Source organism: Brachyistius frenatus, unplaced genomic scaffold, assembly GCF_029030835.1.
Source record: "Brachyistius frenatus isolate BFR_SWC_R1_liver_20210118 unplaced genomic scaffold, ASM2903083v1 Contig_29, whole genome shotgun sequence".
Taxonomy (NCBI): domain Eukaryota; kingdom Metazoa; phylum Chordata; class Actinopteri; family Embiotocidae; genus Brachyistius; species Brachyistius frenatus.
Genome location: NW_027210628.1, coordinates 1,902,501 through 1,921,964, shown reverse-complemented (window position 1 = coordinate 1,921,964; position 19,464 = coordinate 1,902,501). Strand labels below are relative to the sequence as shown.

The 19,464-nt window shown below is 43.2% G+C and overlaps 1 protein-coding gene across 1 annotated transcript in view; it reads right to left on the bottom strand.

Annotated features, from left to right (window-relative positions):
- Nucleotides 1–19,464, bottom strand: part of insrb (insulin receptor b) — a 78,268-nt gene that overhangs the window by 4,356 nt on the left and 54,448 nt on the right. Inside the window, exons 3-21 of the mRNA XM_069699104.1 lie at nucleotides 17,495–17,703; nucleotides 17,243–17,376; nucleotides 11,245–11,384; nucleotides 10,937–11,081; nucleotides 10,558–10,772; nucleotides 9,969–10,095; nucleotides 9,413–9,663; nucleotides 8,725–8,892; nucleotides 8,409–8,607; nucleotides 6,456–6,585; nucleotides 5,750–5,903; nucleotides 5,393–5,541; nucleotides 3,444–3,600; nucleotides 3,059–3,155; nucleotides 2,385–2,452; nucleotides 2,013–2,242; nucleotides 649–759; nucleotides 277–439; nucleotides 26–155 (exon numbers count right to left, since the gene is read on the bottom strand). Of these exons, the coding sequence (XP_069555205.1) occupies nucleotides 26–155; nucleotides 277–439; nucleotides 649–759; nucleotides 2,013–2,242; nucleotides 2,385–2,452; nucleotides 3,059–3,155; nucleotides 3,444–3,600; nucleotides 5,393–5,541; nucleotides 5,750–5,903; nucleotides 6,456–6,585; nucleotides 8,409–8,607; nucleotides 8,725–8,892; nucleotides 9,413–9,663; nucleotides 9,969–10,095; nucleotides 10,558–10,772; nucleotides 10,937–11,081; nucleotides 11,245–11,384; nucleotides 17,243–17,376; nucleotides 17,495–17,703 (2,977 nt within the window). The remainder of the gene's footprint in view (nucleotides 1–25; nucleotides 156–276; nucleotides 440–648; nucleotides 760–2,012; nucleotides 2,243–2,384; nucleotides 2,453–3,058; nucleotides 3,156–3,443; nucleotides 3,601–5,392; nucleotides 5,542–5,749; nucleotides 5,904–6,455; nucleotides 6,586–8,408; nucleotides 8,608–8,724; nucleotides 8,893–9,412; nucleotides 9,664–9,968; nucleotides 10,096–10,557; nucleotides 10,773–10,936; nucleotides 11,082–11,244; nucleotides 11,385–17,242; nucleotides 17,377–17,494; nucleotides 17,704–19,464) is intronic.

The following is a 19,464-nucleotide window of genomic DNA, read 5'->3' as shown; positions in this document are numbered from 1 at the left end:
TCAGAACCGGTGAGGTAGGACTGACCAGCAGTCAGAGTGGGCAGTGAAGACTCCGTCCTTCAGAGACTCCGGAGCCATCCATCTGACAGGAAGCAGCCCCTTGCCTCCTTTACGGTAGTAGTCGGTCTCATAGATGTCTCGGGTCATACCGAAGTCTGTGAGGAAGAAACAAAGATGTACTGTTAGCAAAAAAACAAAACTCACAACTGACTGACGCAAGTTAGAAATGCAATATGAACAACACAGTAAACAGAAAACAAGCTCAAGCTCCGGTACCTCCGATCTTGACGGTGAAGTCCTCTGCCACCATGCAGTTTCTGGCTGCCAGGTCTCTGTGGACAAACTTCTTGGCGTTGAGGTAGGCCATGCCGTCTGCAATTTCTGCAGCCATCTGGAGCATGTCCTTCAGGGTAGGTGGCGGACAGCCCGACGGGTTGTTCTATGATACACACACAGACAATAAGAAGTTACACAGTTTGTCAATGATGAGCAGAAATATCACAAGTAAAGCTCTGTTAGGTGGAATCATCCACTCAGGTCAGTTCTGAGGAGACAAGCTTTCGGAAGTAACTGGATTTTATTTCCATTATTGAACAACATACTGTAAATTGTATTGGAAATAAAAGAAACTGAAACAGAAGCACAAACCTCAGAGTCCGGCCTGAGACTCCTCAGGTAGCTCTTCAGGTCACCATGGGTCATCAGCTCCATCACTACCAGGGTGGGCTGACCTTTGGACACGACACCTAACAGACGTACCTGCAAACAAACAAAACATGCACATGGTCACGCACAAGTGGACCACAAACAAATGAATATATATAAATTCATTTTGTTCAAATAGGTTGTTCAAATCTAGTAAAAGTTTTGTAGCCAAACTTTGAATATGATTTTGAAATCTATATTATAATGCAAAGAATCTCTCTCTATGTATATTTGTCCCTCCCATATCTAGACAACATTCATCCCATCTGCTTCAAACTTTGTATTGCTGGGGACCCGAGGATGTTCATTGTCAAATTTGGCTCGATTTGGACGCACGCACAACACGTCAAATATCAGTAAACTTTAATAAGCAGGTGACCAGCGCCATGTGCCGCAGCGTGGGCGGTGTCACGTTGCGGAGCCGCAGTACCAGAGAGCATCGCAGCGGACGTAGTCAAGCCCTTTTTGACCTATGTACGCAGCAGGAAAGCTTCACAGCAATACCACAAGCCAGGCAATTGCACTGCCAAACAGGCAACTTACAACGGCCACTGCGCTAGTTATTTTAAAATGTAAAAATAGCCGGGACCATATGTATCAAAAGGACTAACATTTTCAAACTGTTCATTGCCAAAATGGTGATTTAAACCTGAAAGTTTGTAAAATTACATTTCAAGTTTAATGTGCCGGTACACAGATCTACACATCAAAAGGACACTGTCACTATGCAAATACTTGAATATTACACTGAATATACACCTCACACATTGTTGTGCATCTCATTTACAAGACAGTTCTGTAGCCAGTGACACCTTTGAAGTCTACAAAGTATAGATGCTTTTCAATATTTCATGTCCAGATGTGCGAGAGAAAGTGTTACTGCTGTTTACCAGGCAGGCAGAAAAAGTACCACGGTAATAAATTGTCGCTTCTATGTGAATTGTCTCTTCAGTTAAGTAAATATTAAAATTCTCTCTCACACATCAATGTGATTTTTACAGCTGACAGCACAACATATGGCATTTTAATTGCTGCTTAGTAGGCTGTGTAATAAAACAGTAATGGCAGGCACAATGGCTTACAAAGTGTGAACATTTGTTTTTTGGAGTCAAACTGTGTCAATATGGCAGCGTCAACACAACAAGCGAGTCATGATGCTGTGAGTCATACATGTTCATGCTGGTTTGACCACCATGACGGAAAGCTGTAATATACTGTCATTCACAAGAGCACACATAGCTGCTCCCGTGTCCGTTCAGTTTGCGCTGAAGCTACACGAGAAAAACAGATTAGAAAGCTTGTCGTACCACGTGGTGACAGCTGAAGGCCTTCATGACGGAGGCCTCGTTCAGGAACTCGATCCTCTCTCGCAGGCTGGCCGACTCGTTGACCGTCTTGACAGCTACGTGCGTCTCCGGGTCTCCTTTGACGATGTCCTTGGCGTTGCCCTCGTACACCATGCCGAAGGAGCCCTGCCCCAGCTCTCTGAGCAGCGCGATCTTCTCCCGGGGCACCTCCCACTCGTCGGGAACATACACTACGCAAAACAGATGCAGATCGCCATTTTGATTAAGGGATCCATTTACAATTCACTATGTATCACCCCAAAATCCAAAGTATATGCAGAAACAGATAAATCTGTCCTAATCTGAAGGACAGTGTTATGATATTCTTCTTACTGTCGTTGGCGCTGAAGTACTCAGGGTTCGGTGAGGTGATGAGATCTCCTAACGGGCCCTCAGTTTGCCTGTAACCAAAAAAAAGTATCAGAGACACTGAAAAGTTGGGAACTTTCTCCAGCATATCCTGACCTTCCTGCTTCCAACAGAATCTCTTTTATTTGTTTGTCCTGTCACGTAATCCTGAAAAATTCTGGGCTCGAAGTAATTCAAATTTAACACCTTCTACTTCAACTCTCATACTGGATTTATAACTAAATAAACACTGTGCCCTCTCTTTGATGTTATCTGGTGTGTGTATTCAGCAGGGTGGATCAATCCGGGGCAGCACAGTGGTGCAGTGGTTCACATTGTCGCCTCACAGTGAAAAGGTTCCGGGTTATATTCTGGGCCTTTCTGTGTTTGCATGCTCTCCCTGTGCCTGCGTGGGTTCTCTCTGGGTACTCCGGCTTAACTCCCACCATCCAAAAACATGCATCTCAAGTTAATTGGTGATTCTACAAATGTTTGTCCCTTAGGTGTGAATGAGAGTGTGAATGGGCTTTGGTTTTGTCTGTCTCTGTGTGTTGGCCTGTGATGGACTGGCGACCTGGTTATACCGGGCGTTCGCCCAAAGTGAGACTCCAGCCTTATCCAGAGATAAAGCGGGCATAGATAATGGATGGATCACTCACCTCTTCTTGGAGATCACAAAGACTCCTCCTCCCACAAACAGCAGCAGGATGAAGCAGATGACTGGACCGATCACAATCCAAATCAAACCTGGATCAGCTGCAAAAAAGAACAAGTCGTCATTGGTCAATTCACTTGAGAACTGCGGAAAAATGAGGAGTGTACAAGTCCTGAAAATAGGCCTTGGTTATTAAAAATCTTTTATGCACAGTTTTGAATGAATGACTTTTTTGACCTGGTGCTCTAACCAGCACAGAGTCACCAACAACAACAACAACAACAACAACAACGTAGAAGCAGTTTATAAACTCTCACATGACCCAGAATTATAAAAGACCCTCATACATGTGAGTTGAGTAATATGAGACGAGTAGCCTCCAGACTTACGGTTGGGCATGAAGAAGTAAGTGGTTTCTGTAAAAGAGCCATTTCCCGCCAAGGACGTGGCCCGGACCCTCACACTGTAGTTTCCAGGTTGCACGAGCGACAGCTTCGTGCCATCTGACTTGAGGTAGGCCGGCCATGACACACAAGCTGTGTGAACCTGGAGAAAGAAAGACAAAAAAAAGTTGAGCATGAGTAATCACTAGAAATTTAACTAGAAAAACAATGCGTGTTAGTCAACAAAGGCTATTTTAAAGGTTGGTTCGCCAAAATAACAAAACAAATCTTTACTAAAGAGAGATTGACTACTAAACTGAGTAAACACCCAGAATTACACTGACAACGGCACACTCAAGAAAAATCACCCTTTAAAGCAACTTAACAATGGATTATTACTTACTAAAATATGAAGTTGAATCAGAGTAATAGATGTATTTAGTTAAGTTTAAATGTTTAGATTCTAAATGATCATTTCCTTTTGGAAATGTGAAAATGTAAAGTTGTAGTTTTGCCCCGCTTTGCTATTTGAGAATCAGTGACTGAGGACAGGAAGTAGAGTCGGGCCTTTTGCCTCTAATGTGAAACTGATGGAAACTCAATGAACCCGAGTCACTCCACGACAAACACACACTGCAGAGCACAAATAATGAATTGTTTAACTGGGTTCACCCTTCATAAAAATATATAAGAACAGCAGAAGTGTGTCAAACAATTTCAAATAAATTACCGATGGTAAACAATACACATAGAATAAGACTCATATCCGTAAATCTGTTAGCCTGGTGCATGCTGGGAAGTCTTCCTTCACAACTACCTCAGAATACTGAACTCATTCAAATTAATAATGTTGGGTTGAATCCAATAAGAACTTTGAATGTTAGTCTATTGGCACAAACTTATTTGAATCCAAATAAGAAATAGCAGTTTGGTCAAACTTTAATCTCTTAGAGCACACGAGTAAATAAAGAAATAATTTTTGACAGTTGAGATTACAAAATATACGTGGAATGAACTTTTGGCAGGAAGGCCATTAAACAGTCAGTAACATATCTGCATGTTGAAAATCAGGCATGACGGCTGAGTTTTGCTAAATGTCACCACGCTGCAACAAACCAAATAATTCATTTAAACCTCCGACATGCTCCTAACATCATTCTAAATGAATCCAGATTGGTTTGTTTGGGCTGCAGGGTGTTAGCGAGCGGTTTGCTTTCAGAGCAGCGCTGTGCCGCCGAGATGTCTTCTGAGATGCGAGTCCATCCCTGCCACTGCATTCTAGTCTTCCTTCCTGCCGCTGTCACTATGGTAACAGAGCTGCTACTGGCTCCTAGGGTCAGGCAGTGCAGCGATGAATAGCAATGAGAGACGAATTCACACATTTCCAGCAAGTAAACAACAACAACAACAACAACAACACTTTAAACACACACACACACACACACACACACACACACACACACACACACACACACACACACACACACACACACACACACACACACACACACGCTGTCACAGACAGGCACTTATGCATACAAACACTATGAAATATTAATATGCAAACAGGCCCAGCAGAAAAAAGTCAACACACATTGGGAAGTTGTACACAAATATTTCCTTTGTTCCTCTTTCCATATAAGGAACAGACAGACATTGAATGTGTACAGCAAAGCTTCTCTTCCCTGCCTGCCTGCGCTCACCGGATTCTACCCACATCACTCCCTGTTCTCTCATTTCTTCTCACCTTCATCTCTTCTCTTCTGCACCCATCTTAAACCCTGTTTTTACCTCCTACAGAGAACATCAAGATCATTTCTGCTGGTTCTCTCCCTCCATCACCTCTGTGCCCACAATTTAGTTTTAGTGGAAAAAAGAAGAACCCCAATCCCTCCTTCCCCTCATGTTTTAATGTGCCCTGCCTCCCTAAAAGTTGTTCAAAAATTGATACTGACCTCTGTGTCTCCAACCTTCCTGTAGAAGACCTCGTACAGGATGATGAGGCCGTTAGGAGAGCGGGGTGCGTTCCACTTTATCAACACATACGGCGGCTCGGCCGTCACGATCTCATGGGTCACAGGGCCTGGGATGACGTCTGCTTTTTCTGGTGGCACCAGACAAAAAGAAAAACACATGTACAATGAGAAGGACTTAGAGGAGCCTCTGACGACAAGAACCTGATATTTAATGCTGCTCTGGTGTGACTGTGAAATGCAGGCACCTGTGGCCTCATTTTGATAATGCTAAATGTATAGGGAAATCTGCATATGTGTGTGAATGCAGCTTATATCTAAGTGTGTATCTGTTCTTACCCTCTGGCATTGTTCGGGCACTGACATAAGTAGCCATGCTGCAGCGTTTGAGGTCCGTCGGATGGTTGCAGGCGATGATCTCTATCTTATAACTGGTAAAGTGGTGCAGGTTGGAGATGACTGTCGACTCCTTCGCGAACACCTTCAGCTCCACCTGAGCAGAAAAACAACAGCATCAGTAATTTAGTCCCAGTCAAACTGAATATAAACTTGGAGAAAACAGTTCCTGTCACACTGCAGTTATGTTAAAAAAAAAAAGAAGTAAGTTTAGATTTATTTTTACGCCTAAAATCCACAATGTTTCATGGAGTACATCATCTTCGTGTGGCTGAACTGAATAGGAGGATGCTCTTCCTTTGTTTTCTTTCAGGTGGTGATTAGAGACAGAAACAAAGATACGTTACGTGCCCAAAGAAAGAAACAGTATGTTAATTGGGGACTAACATATTTAACTTAAATTCAATGCCATAGAGAAAATCAGAGTTAGAAGAAATTTATGAATGAATAAAGTTATTTTTTAAAGGACTTTTCCCTTTGTCAGACTTTGCTTTTAAAGGGTATATATTTTCTATTTTCTTATTTCACAGGCTTCTCTCTGTAACAAATGCGATGGAAAACTTAACAGCAATCATGAACAGCAGCTACTTCAACACAAGAATGACAGAAAAATTGTCTGTATGAGAACCATGATCAAAGTTTTTGAGACCTTGGATCCCTCTTGGTCCTTGTCAGGGGTGGCTGGGGTCGAGCCGAATGCCAGACTGGGGATGGTGGTGAGGAAGAGAGGGGGTATGGTGGCGTTGGCAACTCCGACAGAGCGTCGCCGACGGGATGGTCTGGAGAAACAGAGGTGAAGTAGTGAGCAAAAGAAAAGTTAGGATATTTGTAGTGACTCAGGTTAAATCAGGATAAATTATCAACAGGCTGAAAAAGTTAATTTCATGTTCATGTTATCCAATCATGGCGGTGCGATGGAAGACCTGCGGAGAAGGTCAAAAGCATTTAAAGTGCATTAAACACTTGCAGATGAGGAGGTCAGCGTCAACCTGTGCTCACACTAACCTTTAAAGTGTGTGACAAGCTGGTCTGCATGACATTTTTCCACAAATATCTCCTCAGTGTCCTGCTGGAGGAGCTACAGACCGTCACCACTGGGTGGAGCCAGTGAGCCCTCAGTGTGGATGAGTGTGGGCTAACCACAAAGGCCATGAGCTCAAACTAAATTAAGATACAGAAGACCTGAAGTGCACCTTTGGGTGAAGACAGATTGAATCACAGAGGAAGAATTTGGTTAAAAAAAAAAAAAAAAAAAAAAAAAAATGTCTTCCTTCCTTCAAAAATTAATACCATTAAGTGTCCTTGAGCAGAGCACATTACCCTGAGCTGCTGCAGTGATGCCTCTCCTTCACTGTAATGTGAAGTGCAGGACTGAGTTCGTGCTGAAGCGATACTTACTCAGGTAGAAGAAAAATTCTAAGCTTGTGTGTTCCTTGGCGTGATGGAATAAGAAAGCACGAGGAGTTGTTTGTCCATGGAGCACGGAGCTGACCTTGGCCGATTGAGCAGCATGGGTTCAAAATGCAGCAGAGGTGTGTGTGAGATGGAGTGTTTGTGTGTGTCCAAACGGCAGTCTGCATGACTGCACCCCTGACTGGCATGAATGATAATGGGCACAGTAATCACTCCCCTGGGGAAGCGGAGAGAGACTCTGTGTGTGTGTGTGTGTGTGTGTGTGTGTGTGTGTGTGTGTGTGTGTGTGTGTGTGTGTGTGTGTGTGTGTGTGTGTGTGTGTGTGTGTGTGTGTGTGTGTGTGTGTGTCAGGGGAGAAGGTAGGGGCACCGGAGCCCAGACACTCAGCACCTCCCACCCTCAGCCCCCCATAGTGGTGCCCAGTACAAAAACAAGGGTCTCCGTACCCCCCCCCCACACACACACACAGATGGAGGAGACCAAGTTGGCACAGAGTCTTTTTGAGACACATTAAGGTGGCTGGGACAAAGAGGACTGATCTGGTTTAGCTGGATTGCAGGGCTCCCTGGTCACAACACTAACAAACATAACTAGAAACTCCTCTTTTTCTTGGTGTCATTTTGAATAAACACAAGCTTTTTGACCAAGCATAAATACATTTAATTTGTAGGTAAATTCTAAAACAAAAATAACATGAAATTGGCCTGTGCCTGTTTAAAAGGCTGCGCTGTTAACAAGGATGTTCAGAAGATTATAAATCAGCTACTGCGGTACTCGCTTTTAATGTGGATGAAATCAATTAAAAGGTTTATTTTGTGGTGGTGATGAGGTGTCATAATTTTAAGCAATCCTGGTGAAAACATGCTTGGAATTAAAACATATATGCTGTTTCTTATATTGCTGGGACCCCGAGTGAAACTGTCAAACAACAGCAGCACAACTTGACGGAAATCTTGTAGTTTCTTAAAGAACTTTTGAGTTTTGAGTGATTTAGATCACCACCAAGCTCAATGAAAATTTCACAGCTACAATAATAAATTCATTGACATCAAAATATTTATCAAAATGTATTCATATTGTCCTAAAACAATACTCTGAAACACAAGTGCCTGTCCACCTATAAATAACCTTCAAATATGTTGGTCATTTATCGGTAAGTCACAGTTTTAATCCAACCCCGGACATGTACCTGATCTCGAAGATTTCGTTGTGGAGGTAGTTTTCGAAGGTCTTGCGGTACTCGATCTCCTCCTGCTCCTTCTTCAGCTGGTTGTCTGTCTTGGGGCAGGCACAGCACCTTCCTCCTGACGTGGGCTCGTCTGTGTGGTTCCACTTCTGCTCATCCTCGCTGTCCAGGTGGGTCGGGGTGCGAGACGGCAGCTTCATTCCTGGACAGCAGAAAGCAGCGTGAGGGAAAGCGAGATGAGCAATTGTGAAGAAAGCAGCTCGTGTTTGTGAACACTCATCTGGACAAACTCAAACAGGGGTGACCTGTAGATACTAACCTTGTAGGCAGTAGTCGTACTTGTAGAGGTCGCTGTCCTCCGGCTGCTTACGACAGATGACCCGGTAGTGGGTGATGTTGCCATTGGGACTGGTGGGAGGCTTCCACTTGAGGATGATCTGAGAGGAGGAGTTGGAGGAAGAGATTGGGTCCAGAGGCACAGAGGGCTCTGAGGAGGGACAGAGGAAGACAGTGAGAAAAAAATCATTGGGCTCAGAGCGACTTCAGTCCTACGAGAACCATCAGGTACCAACACAGGGGGCCCAAAAACATGTAAGTTCATATTCTTTGCTTTGGTTTAGCACAGGGCCCAATGAATAAGCACAACCAATGAACACTTACAGAAAGTCTCACCCAAAACATTATTTAAAATCAAATAAACTGATCAAGTGACACTGTTCGCTGTTTGACAAGCCAAGAAACATGGTGATAAACAAGGAAGCTGTCAAGAGAAAGAAGACCGCAACGAAGCAAACATAGAGGTAAACAATGAAGGGTTTGAAACAAATGATTTGGGACTTAAGGAAATGCACGTCTTATGGGTCAACAACAACACAATGTGGTTTGGTAAGAAACACTAAAGCCAGTCATTAGTCCAAAATTGTGATTCTGTATCTAATGTCTTCATCCTTCAACTGTAGTCATATTTTCTATAAGTACAAGTATAAAATCGGTGTGGTGTGACTCACTGGAGGCGTTGGTACGGACGTAGATGATCTCGCTCTTGGCTCCGTGAACCTGGTGCTCATCTGACGCAGACAGCTGGGTCTTGACCATGATGGCGTACTGGGTCCAGGGCTTCAGCGGTCGGATCAGGTGCCCCGGATCATCCGCCTTCTTCCCATCCGTGGAGCGAGATGGCGGATCAACGTCGGCGATCGCCCAGCTGTTAGAGCCGCAGGCATCCTGTCCGTCAAACTCTGTCACGTTCTTATAAGGCCTGCAGCAGATGGAGAAACAGGGATGAGGAAAAAAAAAAATCAACAAGTACAAATGAACTAGAGGCAGATAGAGGTATCTAATGGAGCTCGTTTAGCTCCGAGAGGCAAAGCAACAAGTGATCATTAGAACAAATAAAATACAACTCCTGATGAGCTGACAGCTGTTTTCAATATCTATAACATCTAAGGCAGATCAAGCCTGGTCTATCACTGCTTACTATGATTAACTTCTCTAATTTTATTTTGTATTCCACTTTGGTATGTTTTGTGCTATGCTACAGAAATAAATGCATAATTTACTTACGCCTCTTTGTAGAGAACCATAAATCCCAGCAGGTCTCTGAAGTCTAACGGCCAAAAAGGTTCCCATTTCAGCATAATCATATTCGACGTGGTCTTGATCACATTGAATTTCAGCAGCTTCGTCTCACCTACGGGACAAAACAGACAATACTCAGCTTGTCCTCACGTAGAGCTTTTTTTCCCCCTGAATGCAATGAGTCCTTTAATGTTGAGTTTCTGTCGATGTTAAATAAGTCCAATGTGATACCTATATTTTTCTGAAAAATTGTAGCAATGTGAGTTAAACCTACATTAAAATGAGTAAACTCAAATCAATATACAGATGCCTGACACATGAAACACTCTGTATTAAAAATACAGCAAAAAACCCTGCAACAAAATATTCCTTTCATGTTTTTCTATAGGCTTTAGGGTGTGTATTTTCAGTATTTTTACTGGAGGAAAAACATCCTCTCTTCATCTATAGTACTGTACTGCAAGCACAAAAAAAGATCTAGAACTAAAATAAACAAAACATTATAAAATAAATTTCAGTAATGTGGTAAAAATCATCATAAATCCCCAAAACATAAGCAGTGTGGTTATCTTACAGGAGGCTTGATCCCCGTTGGTTCGTACAGCGATGTCATTCTTTTGGTTGCGCTTCTTGGTTCCCGTTACCTCTTCCATCTTCCTGATTTCGGACATGCAAAGTTTAGAGTTGTAGTGAAAGAACATGCGACCGTGCAGGATCGTCAGGTTGTGTTTGGACCAATCCCACAGCTCACGGAGGTTCTGGTTATCCAGCGCGTAGAAGGCAAAAGCACTGAGAGAGACCGAGGGAAGACAAATTAATTAATGGACAGGACAGGACAGGACAGGACAGGACAGGAGAGGAGAGGAGAGGAGAGGAGAGGAGAGGAGAGGAGAGGAGAGGAGAGGAGAGGAGAGGAGAGGAGAGGAGAGGAGAGGAGAGGAGAGGAGACTTACTCTCCCTCGAGATGCTCCCCCCTGATAACGCGTAGTTTCCGGAGGAAGGAGAGGGAGACAAGGGCATAAGCTCTGCGAACAGTCAGGTAACCGGTGATCTCTTCAATCTGGCCCAAACTAGCCTCCAACTCAGCTGCTATGTTATCTGCAAGGACAAAGAGAGTTGGTCATACACTAGCCACTAGGTGACAGAGACACAAGAAGTTGGAAAACAAGCTAAGTGATGGAAGAAGGAAGAAACAGAGACAGAGAGCTAGAGCCTCTACAAGAGGCCAAGCTGGAGGGAGGTGAGGTGTCCTAGTACTCACTTCCTCCTCGAATCTTGATGATCATGTTGCCGTGGAGAACAGTGCACCCTCTAAAAGCCTGGGCTGAAGTTACAGAGTCAATGGTCTTGTTTCCCATACACAGTTTGGGACACAGGCCTGCACACGGCGAACACGTCAACCTGCACAGAGATTAGATCGACATCCTCATCAATGAGAAGAGTGTGTGTCTAAATGTTTATAAGAACTACCAGCAGATGTCACAGTCATTTCCAAGCTAAGTGTGTGGACTCTTGAAGACATCATGGACATGTGCCTTCAGTGAGAGCAAACAAACTAGGAGGAAAATTAAAAAATACCAGAAATGTTTGTGCGTTCAGTTATCAGAGCTGGAATGGAGCAGGATTGAATGGTATGAGGCAGGAATGCTCAGTGACGTAGTGATGTGGTGTGGGTTGGGACCGGGGATGACATGGCAATTTCAAACCACAAGGCAGAATCTGTTTATTGGAATTTAACAGAGAAATATTTCAGATTTTTCTATGTTGACAGCTATCTGCCTTCATATTTGAGTTTGATCTGCTCGTTCTTGTCTTTTGTTGTAGTTTTTGTTCTGTTGTTTTTGATATAAATCAAATGCAATAAATATGCTAATTAAAAACATCTTTAATTGGCTTCGCTAAAAGTCAGATAAAGATTTTCTAATAAAAGAAATGGCAGCAAGCTGAAGAACATTTGGGCTTTAAAGTCACACAAAAAAAAATGAAATCAACAAGAGCACATGTTACAGTTTGTTAAACAGATCATTTCAAATTAAAAACAATCAATTCACTGATTGAGCTGATGTATTTGAAGGTGAATCTGCATAATTCTCTCAATTAACTTGATAAAGCCCATAATAAATCCAGAGGCTTTTTGGAGTAAAATTAGATTACACAATCTCTCATCCACATCTGCACCTCCTTGATTTTTATGAGCACGCGGAGGTAGAGGAGAGATCTTTCTCATCCTTTGCCTCAGTTCCTTCTGTCTTGCACGCAACACGCACCGATCACAGACAACAGAAACAACACGACTGAAACACCAGCTGCCGTTCCCAACAGGCATTCCTCTGTTTCTGTCTCTCAGCTCCGTGAGTGACGTCATCTCCCTGCAAACATGTGCTTGTGCACGTAATCACATGAGGCCTTGATAGAGCCTTTCAGGAAATTCCTCGTCTAGCAAGCAGTCGGGTGCCCGCCGCGAGGAGCAAAAGGGGACCTGACGCTTCATTCACAAATGAGCACTTTGTTACGTGAAGCCCTCTCAGAAGAACATAATCCCTCTTTTAATTTCACTCACTCGCTTTGACAGCCCAAACCACAAGGGTCTGCATTAGACATAAACTAAAAGTCTAATTTGATTGGTCGGCAAGAACAGCTCAACATGCAGCAGCTGCTAACACCACTGATTTATTATTTAGGGAGTAGCAAGACAGTTGGGTCCAATTAGTGTTTTCTCAACAACAACAAAAAAAAAAGATCCACAAATCAGATGAGGGCAGGGAATGACACTGAGACATTAAAAGAGACTTGGAAGCATCCCAATCAGGGTTTCCAAACTCAAAGTTGAGTCGACAGCAACATCAAACAGAAGCCTTAACAGGCACCTTTTTAAAGCAGCCCCTGTGGCCGGGGAGCAGCTAACAAAGGCTGCTGTTGTTCACTGCAGGAACCACGCAAAGCTCTGCATGAACTGCCATTTGTAAACTCACCCTGCTTTAATTCTTTGTTTATGCAACTCTTATTATAATCCCCTCCCCCCCCCTCCTCCAGGAAGTACACACACGGTTACCCAAATTGTGCCCCTACTCCCCCCCATAAACAGCCAGGCCGTGCTAAAGACGCCAATTACCACAGGGACAAGAAGCCCTTCCAGGGGTGCTGTTTGGGTCCTTGTCTGGTTTTTCCCATCCACCTCAAATGACCTAGTACACACCTGGCTCCTCCTACTTTCCGTCTTATCAAGCTCTTAATAATTTACATCAATCAGGGGCCAAATCATTGTTTCCCCTCTTTGACCTCTGAATGAGTGGAAACATGCTGTAATAAAGTCTCCAAAACAACAGAGAGACAAATTCAAGGAGATTTTTGTCTCCCTCCGAGATGGAGATTCATACATGGAAAATCGTATATTCAGCTTCTCAAAAGTAACGCTCTAGTTGCAGTGCAGAAAGGGAGAATGTTTTGGGCCGTTGTACTGAAAAACACAGACACACAGGCAGACAGGCTGGGTCCAGCGGCAGCTCTTAAAGGGACAGTGTTTATCTGTCCGGCTGAACTCCGTGACTCGGGCTGCGGAGTCTGCTAGAACCATCTAGAATGGACGCCACAGCTGACACTCGGGTTTGGTTTCGGCCCAGGCCTGGCAGAACCTGACCACGTGCGCGCGTACGTACACACACACACACACACACACACACACACACACACACACACACACACACACACACACACACACACACACACACACACACACACACACACACACAGCTGTATTACTGTCCTGTGACAGTGTCCAGGAAAGATGAGCACACTCTTTTCATACAGTAGACGTTAGTGACGCCCAAATGTGGAGAGTCAGGCAGAAGGAGAAGAAGACACACAGAATATGTCTCAATTAGGGGTATAACATACATAATTTAAGTTTATAAAGAAACACATTTGTTTAAAAGCATCTGAAACTGGATTATTTCAACAGGAATGTCTGACCACAAAGAATCATGGGACATTACAGCAGTGTTTGGATCTTATTGGGACATCTGGTTTCTCAGAATATTTTAGTCATTGTTGTTTGACTACTAGTAAATTAAGCCACTAGATTTTAGAGTAATATTACAGGTAATTTGCATAATACTGAAGGACACCAGGGATGTAGGATTTACTACCCAGCAGTTTATTAGACTCACACAAAAACTATGATGCAAACCTTTAGGTCTTCACTTCAATGTTCATTGGTGTGTGTGTGTGTGTGTGTGTGTGTGTGTGTGTGTGTGTGTGTGTGTGTGTGTGTGTGTGTGTGTGTGTGTGTGTGTGTGTGTGTGTGTGTGTGTGTGTGTGTGTGTGTGTGTGTGTGTGTTGACTGGGCGTGTGTGTCCGCCTGGGTGTAGCTTCTGCCAGACTAAGCCACTGTGATGACGCTCGTCCTTGCTATAACCAAAACACAGCAGCAAAACATACACAGAGGCCGTAATGTTGCAACAGCAACAGAATCCTAATGGAGAAGCAAAGCCTTGTTTATCACACTGAGTGTGCATTCACCCGTGTAGGGCTGTGCAACAGGTTGGGCAATTGGGGACCATCAGAGAGGCATCAGATTAGTTCCAAATTCATTCAGGACAGCAACATCAAACATGCAGCCAGTCATGAATAAGTATCTTTTTCTACAGGTAGAATAAGGAGTCCTACAACAGATGGTGAGGCCCCCACAGAGCTCTGATCTCAGCAACATCCTACTGGTACCTTGAAAAACTGTGTCAGTGTGCCTGGGAGAATTAGTGTTGTTTACAGGGCAAAGATGCACACACAAAATATTGATTTGGAACTTTCTGTTCACTTTACTCTGTATGAAGTTGATTAATACACAAAAACTAGTCATAACATTATTTTAAAAAAGTGCCTAAAAGGATCACACAGTGCTCATCTGCGTGCCAGCACACGCATGAACTGCCACAGCTGATTTCAAGCCATGTTCTTCCCCATCTCAGCACTTGATGATCCAGCACGCAAGCAAAAGTCAGCTTCTCTCCGATACTCACAAACAAGTACAAAATACATTTGTATTTGAGTCATGTTGGGCTGAAATGTCCTTCCCATTTCCGCTGGATGTACTAAATGCTCTGTACACTTCGGTGTGTATTATTTACCTAATAAACATATAGTGTGTCTCTGTCCCCGAGTTTGCACCTGGAAAAAGCTACCCGACCAAACACTTGACTGGGAACGAGCTAACGTAGCCGCAAACACGATCGGCACACATAAACACTCAAATGCACATACAAATATATGCGCAAAAACACACGTATACCTAGGTATACCAGAGACACACAAACACCATCAATCATCCGGGCACCTGTGGCTTCAAGCGATCCGGCACACAACCTGCTCTTATTAGAACTAACTCGGAGAAACACACCTCTGCTGCTTTCTCACTGTTCCTTCTTAACGAGGCTTTAACATCTTTTTATCTGTTTACATACGACAACATACGTCTTCTTTTTGATAGGTGACTGGGGTTTTCATTATAAGGACTGAACTAGCAGCCAGTTTGTCAGATTTGCCAACAAATATTTCAACAAGCTGCTGGAAAGGGTCTTCTTTTCAATGCTCAAACTTTACTAATTTAAAAATGAGCGGTTTCAAAATCCATGGCCTCTAAACAAAGGCACGTCCTCTTCATTAAGCAGCAGCTACTGCAATGAAATGAGTCAGCCGGTGATATTCATCTGCCTCCCTTTACTACAAGTGAGAACGCTAAATAAGGTCGTGCCCTTGCTTGTTGCACATGCAGACAAAGCTGTGAGCCAAACAGGACCAGGTGAGGTCTAGACAGTTTTTTTTTAGGCTGCTTTTATACTCAAGGCACTTTGATCCACTTATTATTCAGTTTACAATAAGATAAAGGGGATAAATGGACCTTTTTAAACCACCTTAAACGCTGACATACTCTGTCCCTTTAACTGCACTATCAATCATCAATTCTTACTTCTCATTACTTCATTTTTCACATGAAGTAATCTCATGTGAACCACTCAACCGGACTAAGTAAACAGGTCCCAGACAGACTTGAAAGCTGACTTCAGGTTACCACAGAATAATCCTTTCAATAGGAAAATAATGGGCTATTGGGTGCATAGAGACCCAGCTCCATTATTTCACTCCAGTGCACCCTTGTACACCGTTTCCAAAATAATCAACACTCAGTGATTAGAAACGTTGCTCCATGTTGATAAGTGTTTTCTTGTACACGACACAAAATCTAGTTTAAGTAAATGAAGTGCACATGCAGTATAATCTGCATAATATAATGCTTACCAACTTTTCTAAACTGTTGTGGACGACTATTTCTTCTCAGATGTTAGTTTGGTGAGGCTTTCGCTTGATGCAGCTGTGTAATCACTGAGAACACCAGGGACTCATTTGCAGTAACCGAGATTAGAGGACCTATTTGCATATGAAATTATGTAACATCATGCCCATATGGAAATTTTGGATTTGTGCAATTTGATAATGTATCCTAACAATATAAAAAAAGAAAATGTATATGGCATGCTGCTTATTTTTGTGACTCATAGAACAAAACTTTCAACTGAATACTATGAACCATTACTGATGACCGACAACTTGTATTTAAGTTTTTACATAGCCAGGTCATGCTATACCTGATGCCTCGATTTTCTTTCTATATTTATGATCTTTGTCCCATTTTGTGGCATCGATGAATACTCGACAGTAGAGATTAACAGACATGATAAACCCTAAACATCTTTTGAATGGACTACGAGTTAAGAATTTTTTTACAAAACAAAATAAAAATATAAGAGGAAAGAATAAAACATTTAGAAAAATAAATGCATCTTAAAGAGGATTATTGGGAATAGTTCTATTGACTAACTATAATTATGACCGCCTATAACAGCTTAAGATAACTGTATGAGTTCCTCAACTCTGCTCATACACTACACTTATACATAATTTGTTCTGTTTGCAATTGTGCTGCTGCTGCACTGAGGAGAGGAGACTTTCCATTGTAAAAAAAACAACAAATCTTTGTCTTTCTGTTTGACCAACTTCCCAACGACATCATCCTTTGTGTACAAATGTTATTGAATGTGTTCAGTGACCACAGTGCGCTTGTTTTTGTGAAGCGACTGGGGTGATTTGTTGTGGGTGACCATTACATGTCGGTTCATGTGATGATGGCCACCATCAATACAAGGGTGGTGTTGATGGTGGCGTGAAAGGTGTGTGTGTGTGCGTGTTTATGTGTGAGCCAGACGTACGTAGTGGAATTTATAGTAGTGTATCCAGAGGGACACTCTTGAATACAGGCCCCATTGTGGATGACGTATTCGTAGCAGCCTGACTCGCGGTCCTCGTTCCGTTTCTTCTTTTGCTTACACTGGTTGTGGAGTTCCTGGATTTAAAAACAAGAATGACACATAGAAAACATGTAGGTGTAAACTACTACATGACTCAACTATACCTGCAGTTGTGCTACATGTGATTTGGCTCAAGTATCCCATATTACCGACCTGGCAGAAGGAGAAGCTGACGCACCGCCAGCCCCTGAAGACATAGTATCCTGCAGGACACTTCTCCACACAGGTGTTCCCGTGCTGGAGGTTCCTGCAGGCCACACAGCTACTGGCGTTCCCCGTCTCCGAACAGCCACCCAGGCACTGGTCATGGCAGCACTGGCCCTGGAGGCTGCACGCACTATGCTTACAGTTGTCCAAGCACACTGAGGAGAGGAGGAGAGAGTAGTTTTAGTGGTTAATATCAGGTCATACATGTGGACCCAGTCATGTTTCATTGTGTCACCATGAAGACATGTGGTGAAGAAGGGCTGTGGGACTCATTCAGAAACACACAAATATCCTGCAAAGTAATACAAATAGTACAGGACTGAATGTAGGCAGGGATGTTTCTCTGTCTGGCATTAAACAGCTCACAAAACATTACAACAAGAAGGGGCGGAGAGAGCACAACGATGCGGTAGAAACGGCCACCAAGTGGTGGTTTGCTCTGATCTGAGAGCAGCGAGGGAACTGCATGTATATTTGGTGTTTATGTACACACACGTGAACATGGCTGCATGAACTATAAACAGGTGCTCTCTCTGCTGGGCCTTGCGTAGTCTTTTTTAATGTGTATTGCGGTGGTAGCTCAAAGAGAAAAACGGGATCACTGTGCTGACATCACAAAGAATAAACTCCTGCAAGCGAAAACGTTTGACCCCGATGAAAAAGGTCAAATCTGCGACTTACTTGCTGGGTTACTGACAACTGACTGACTTTTACAGCACCAACTTTACATGAAAATAATCCACACTTATTAGTATTACTGCATGCAAACTGCCAGGAAACATGTAACTGGACAACCACTGATTGCCCTCCTAACATCCATGACAGAGTTAGTGACCACAGTTTATACCTGATGGTCAACCGCCGCAGTCTGCGGCGCCATGGAAACAACCCTAACTGCTGAAAAGCTGAACAATTATGTCTCACCGGCTCATGTTAGGTTTCACTTGACACCATTTGGTCGAAGAGCCTGGGAGTCGATTGTGATTGGATTAGCAGTGAGGTCTGACCTGTGTCCTGTAATGGTCTAATAAACTAGTTGTTATTGCCTTGTCTGTGGGCCAGTAGAGACTCATTAGATCTAATCCAATATCAGATCTTTTTTACCATCTGCACATACAAGCTGGGTGCAAACAGGATAGAGGATCACCAAAAGTCAGTATTTACTGAGGCTGCAGGTGCAATCCATTTTAAGATAAAGAAAACAACACCAATGTTTTTTCCAGCTGAGTGTAGCAGCCATCAGTGAACACACAAACACAAATCTCTATTTAAAAGATGTGATCTTTCCATTTAATTAGAAATACATAATATTTTGTCCACATTTGACCTCCAACTATGATCATGTACCGAGTGGACCAAAGAGTGTCACAAACATTTTTTTTTTTTTCCTGCTTTAGGTTTCCTAACAGGAGGAAATTTGCTGCAACAAGGAAATTAAGTTTATTTTATATAATTAACTCCCATGATATTTGAGTTTTAATTCCAGTAACTACAACAATAATTCGAAAGATTAACTCTGATCTTTCTTCTGCAGTAGCAAAGAAATGATTTAGGAGAGCTTCACACTGTTGAATAGCTGAAAAGTGCAATGGGGGCACTGTTTGCCAGCCTTTGTGGGATGCCACCTCTGTGAGGACATCACATGATCGCACACTGCCAAGGATACAGCTAGGACCCCACCACCCCCCTCCTCTTCTGCATGGGAGGGCTGCCCATTGTGCTGCCTGAGTAAAAGCAGAGAGGACAGATAGAGTTGTGGAAAAGGGAGAGGAGGAGTGGGATAATGAGGTTAAAGAAAAGAACAATAATGAAGGGGACAGGGGGTCAAAACCGCAGAGAGGGAGAGTGACTAATGCAGAAAAAACATCATCACAGACCTCTGGGGTGGTTCATACAGGGGTCGCTCCACTATGCTT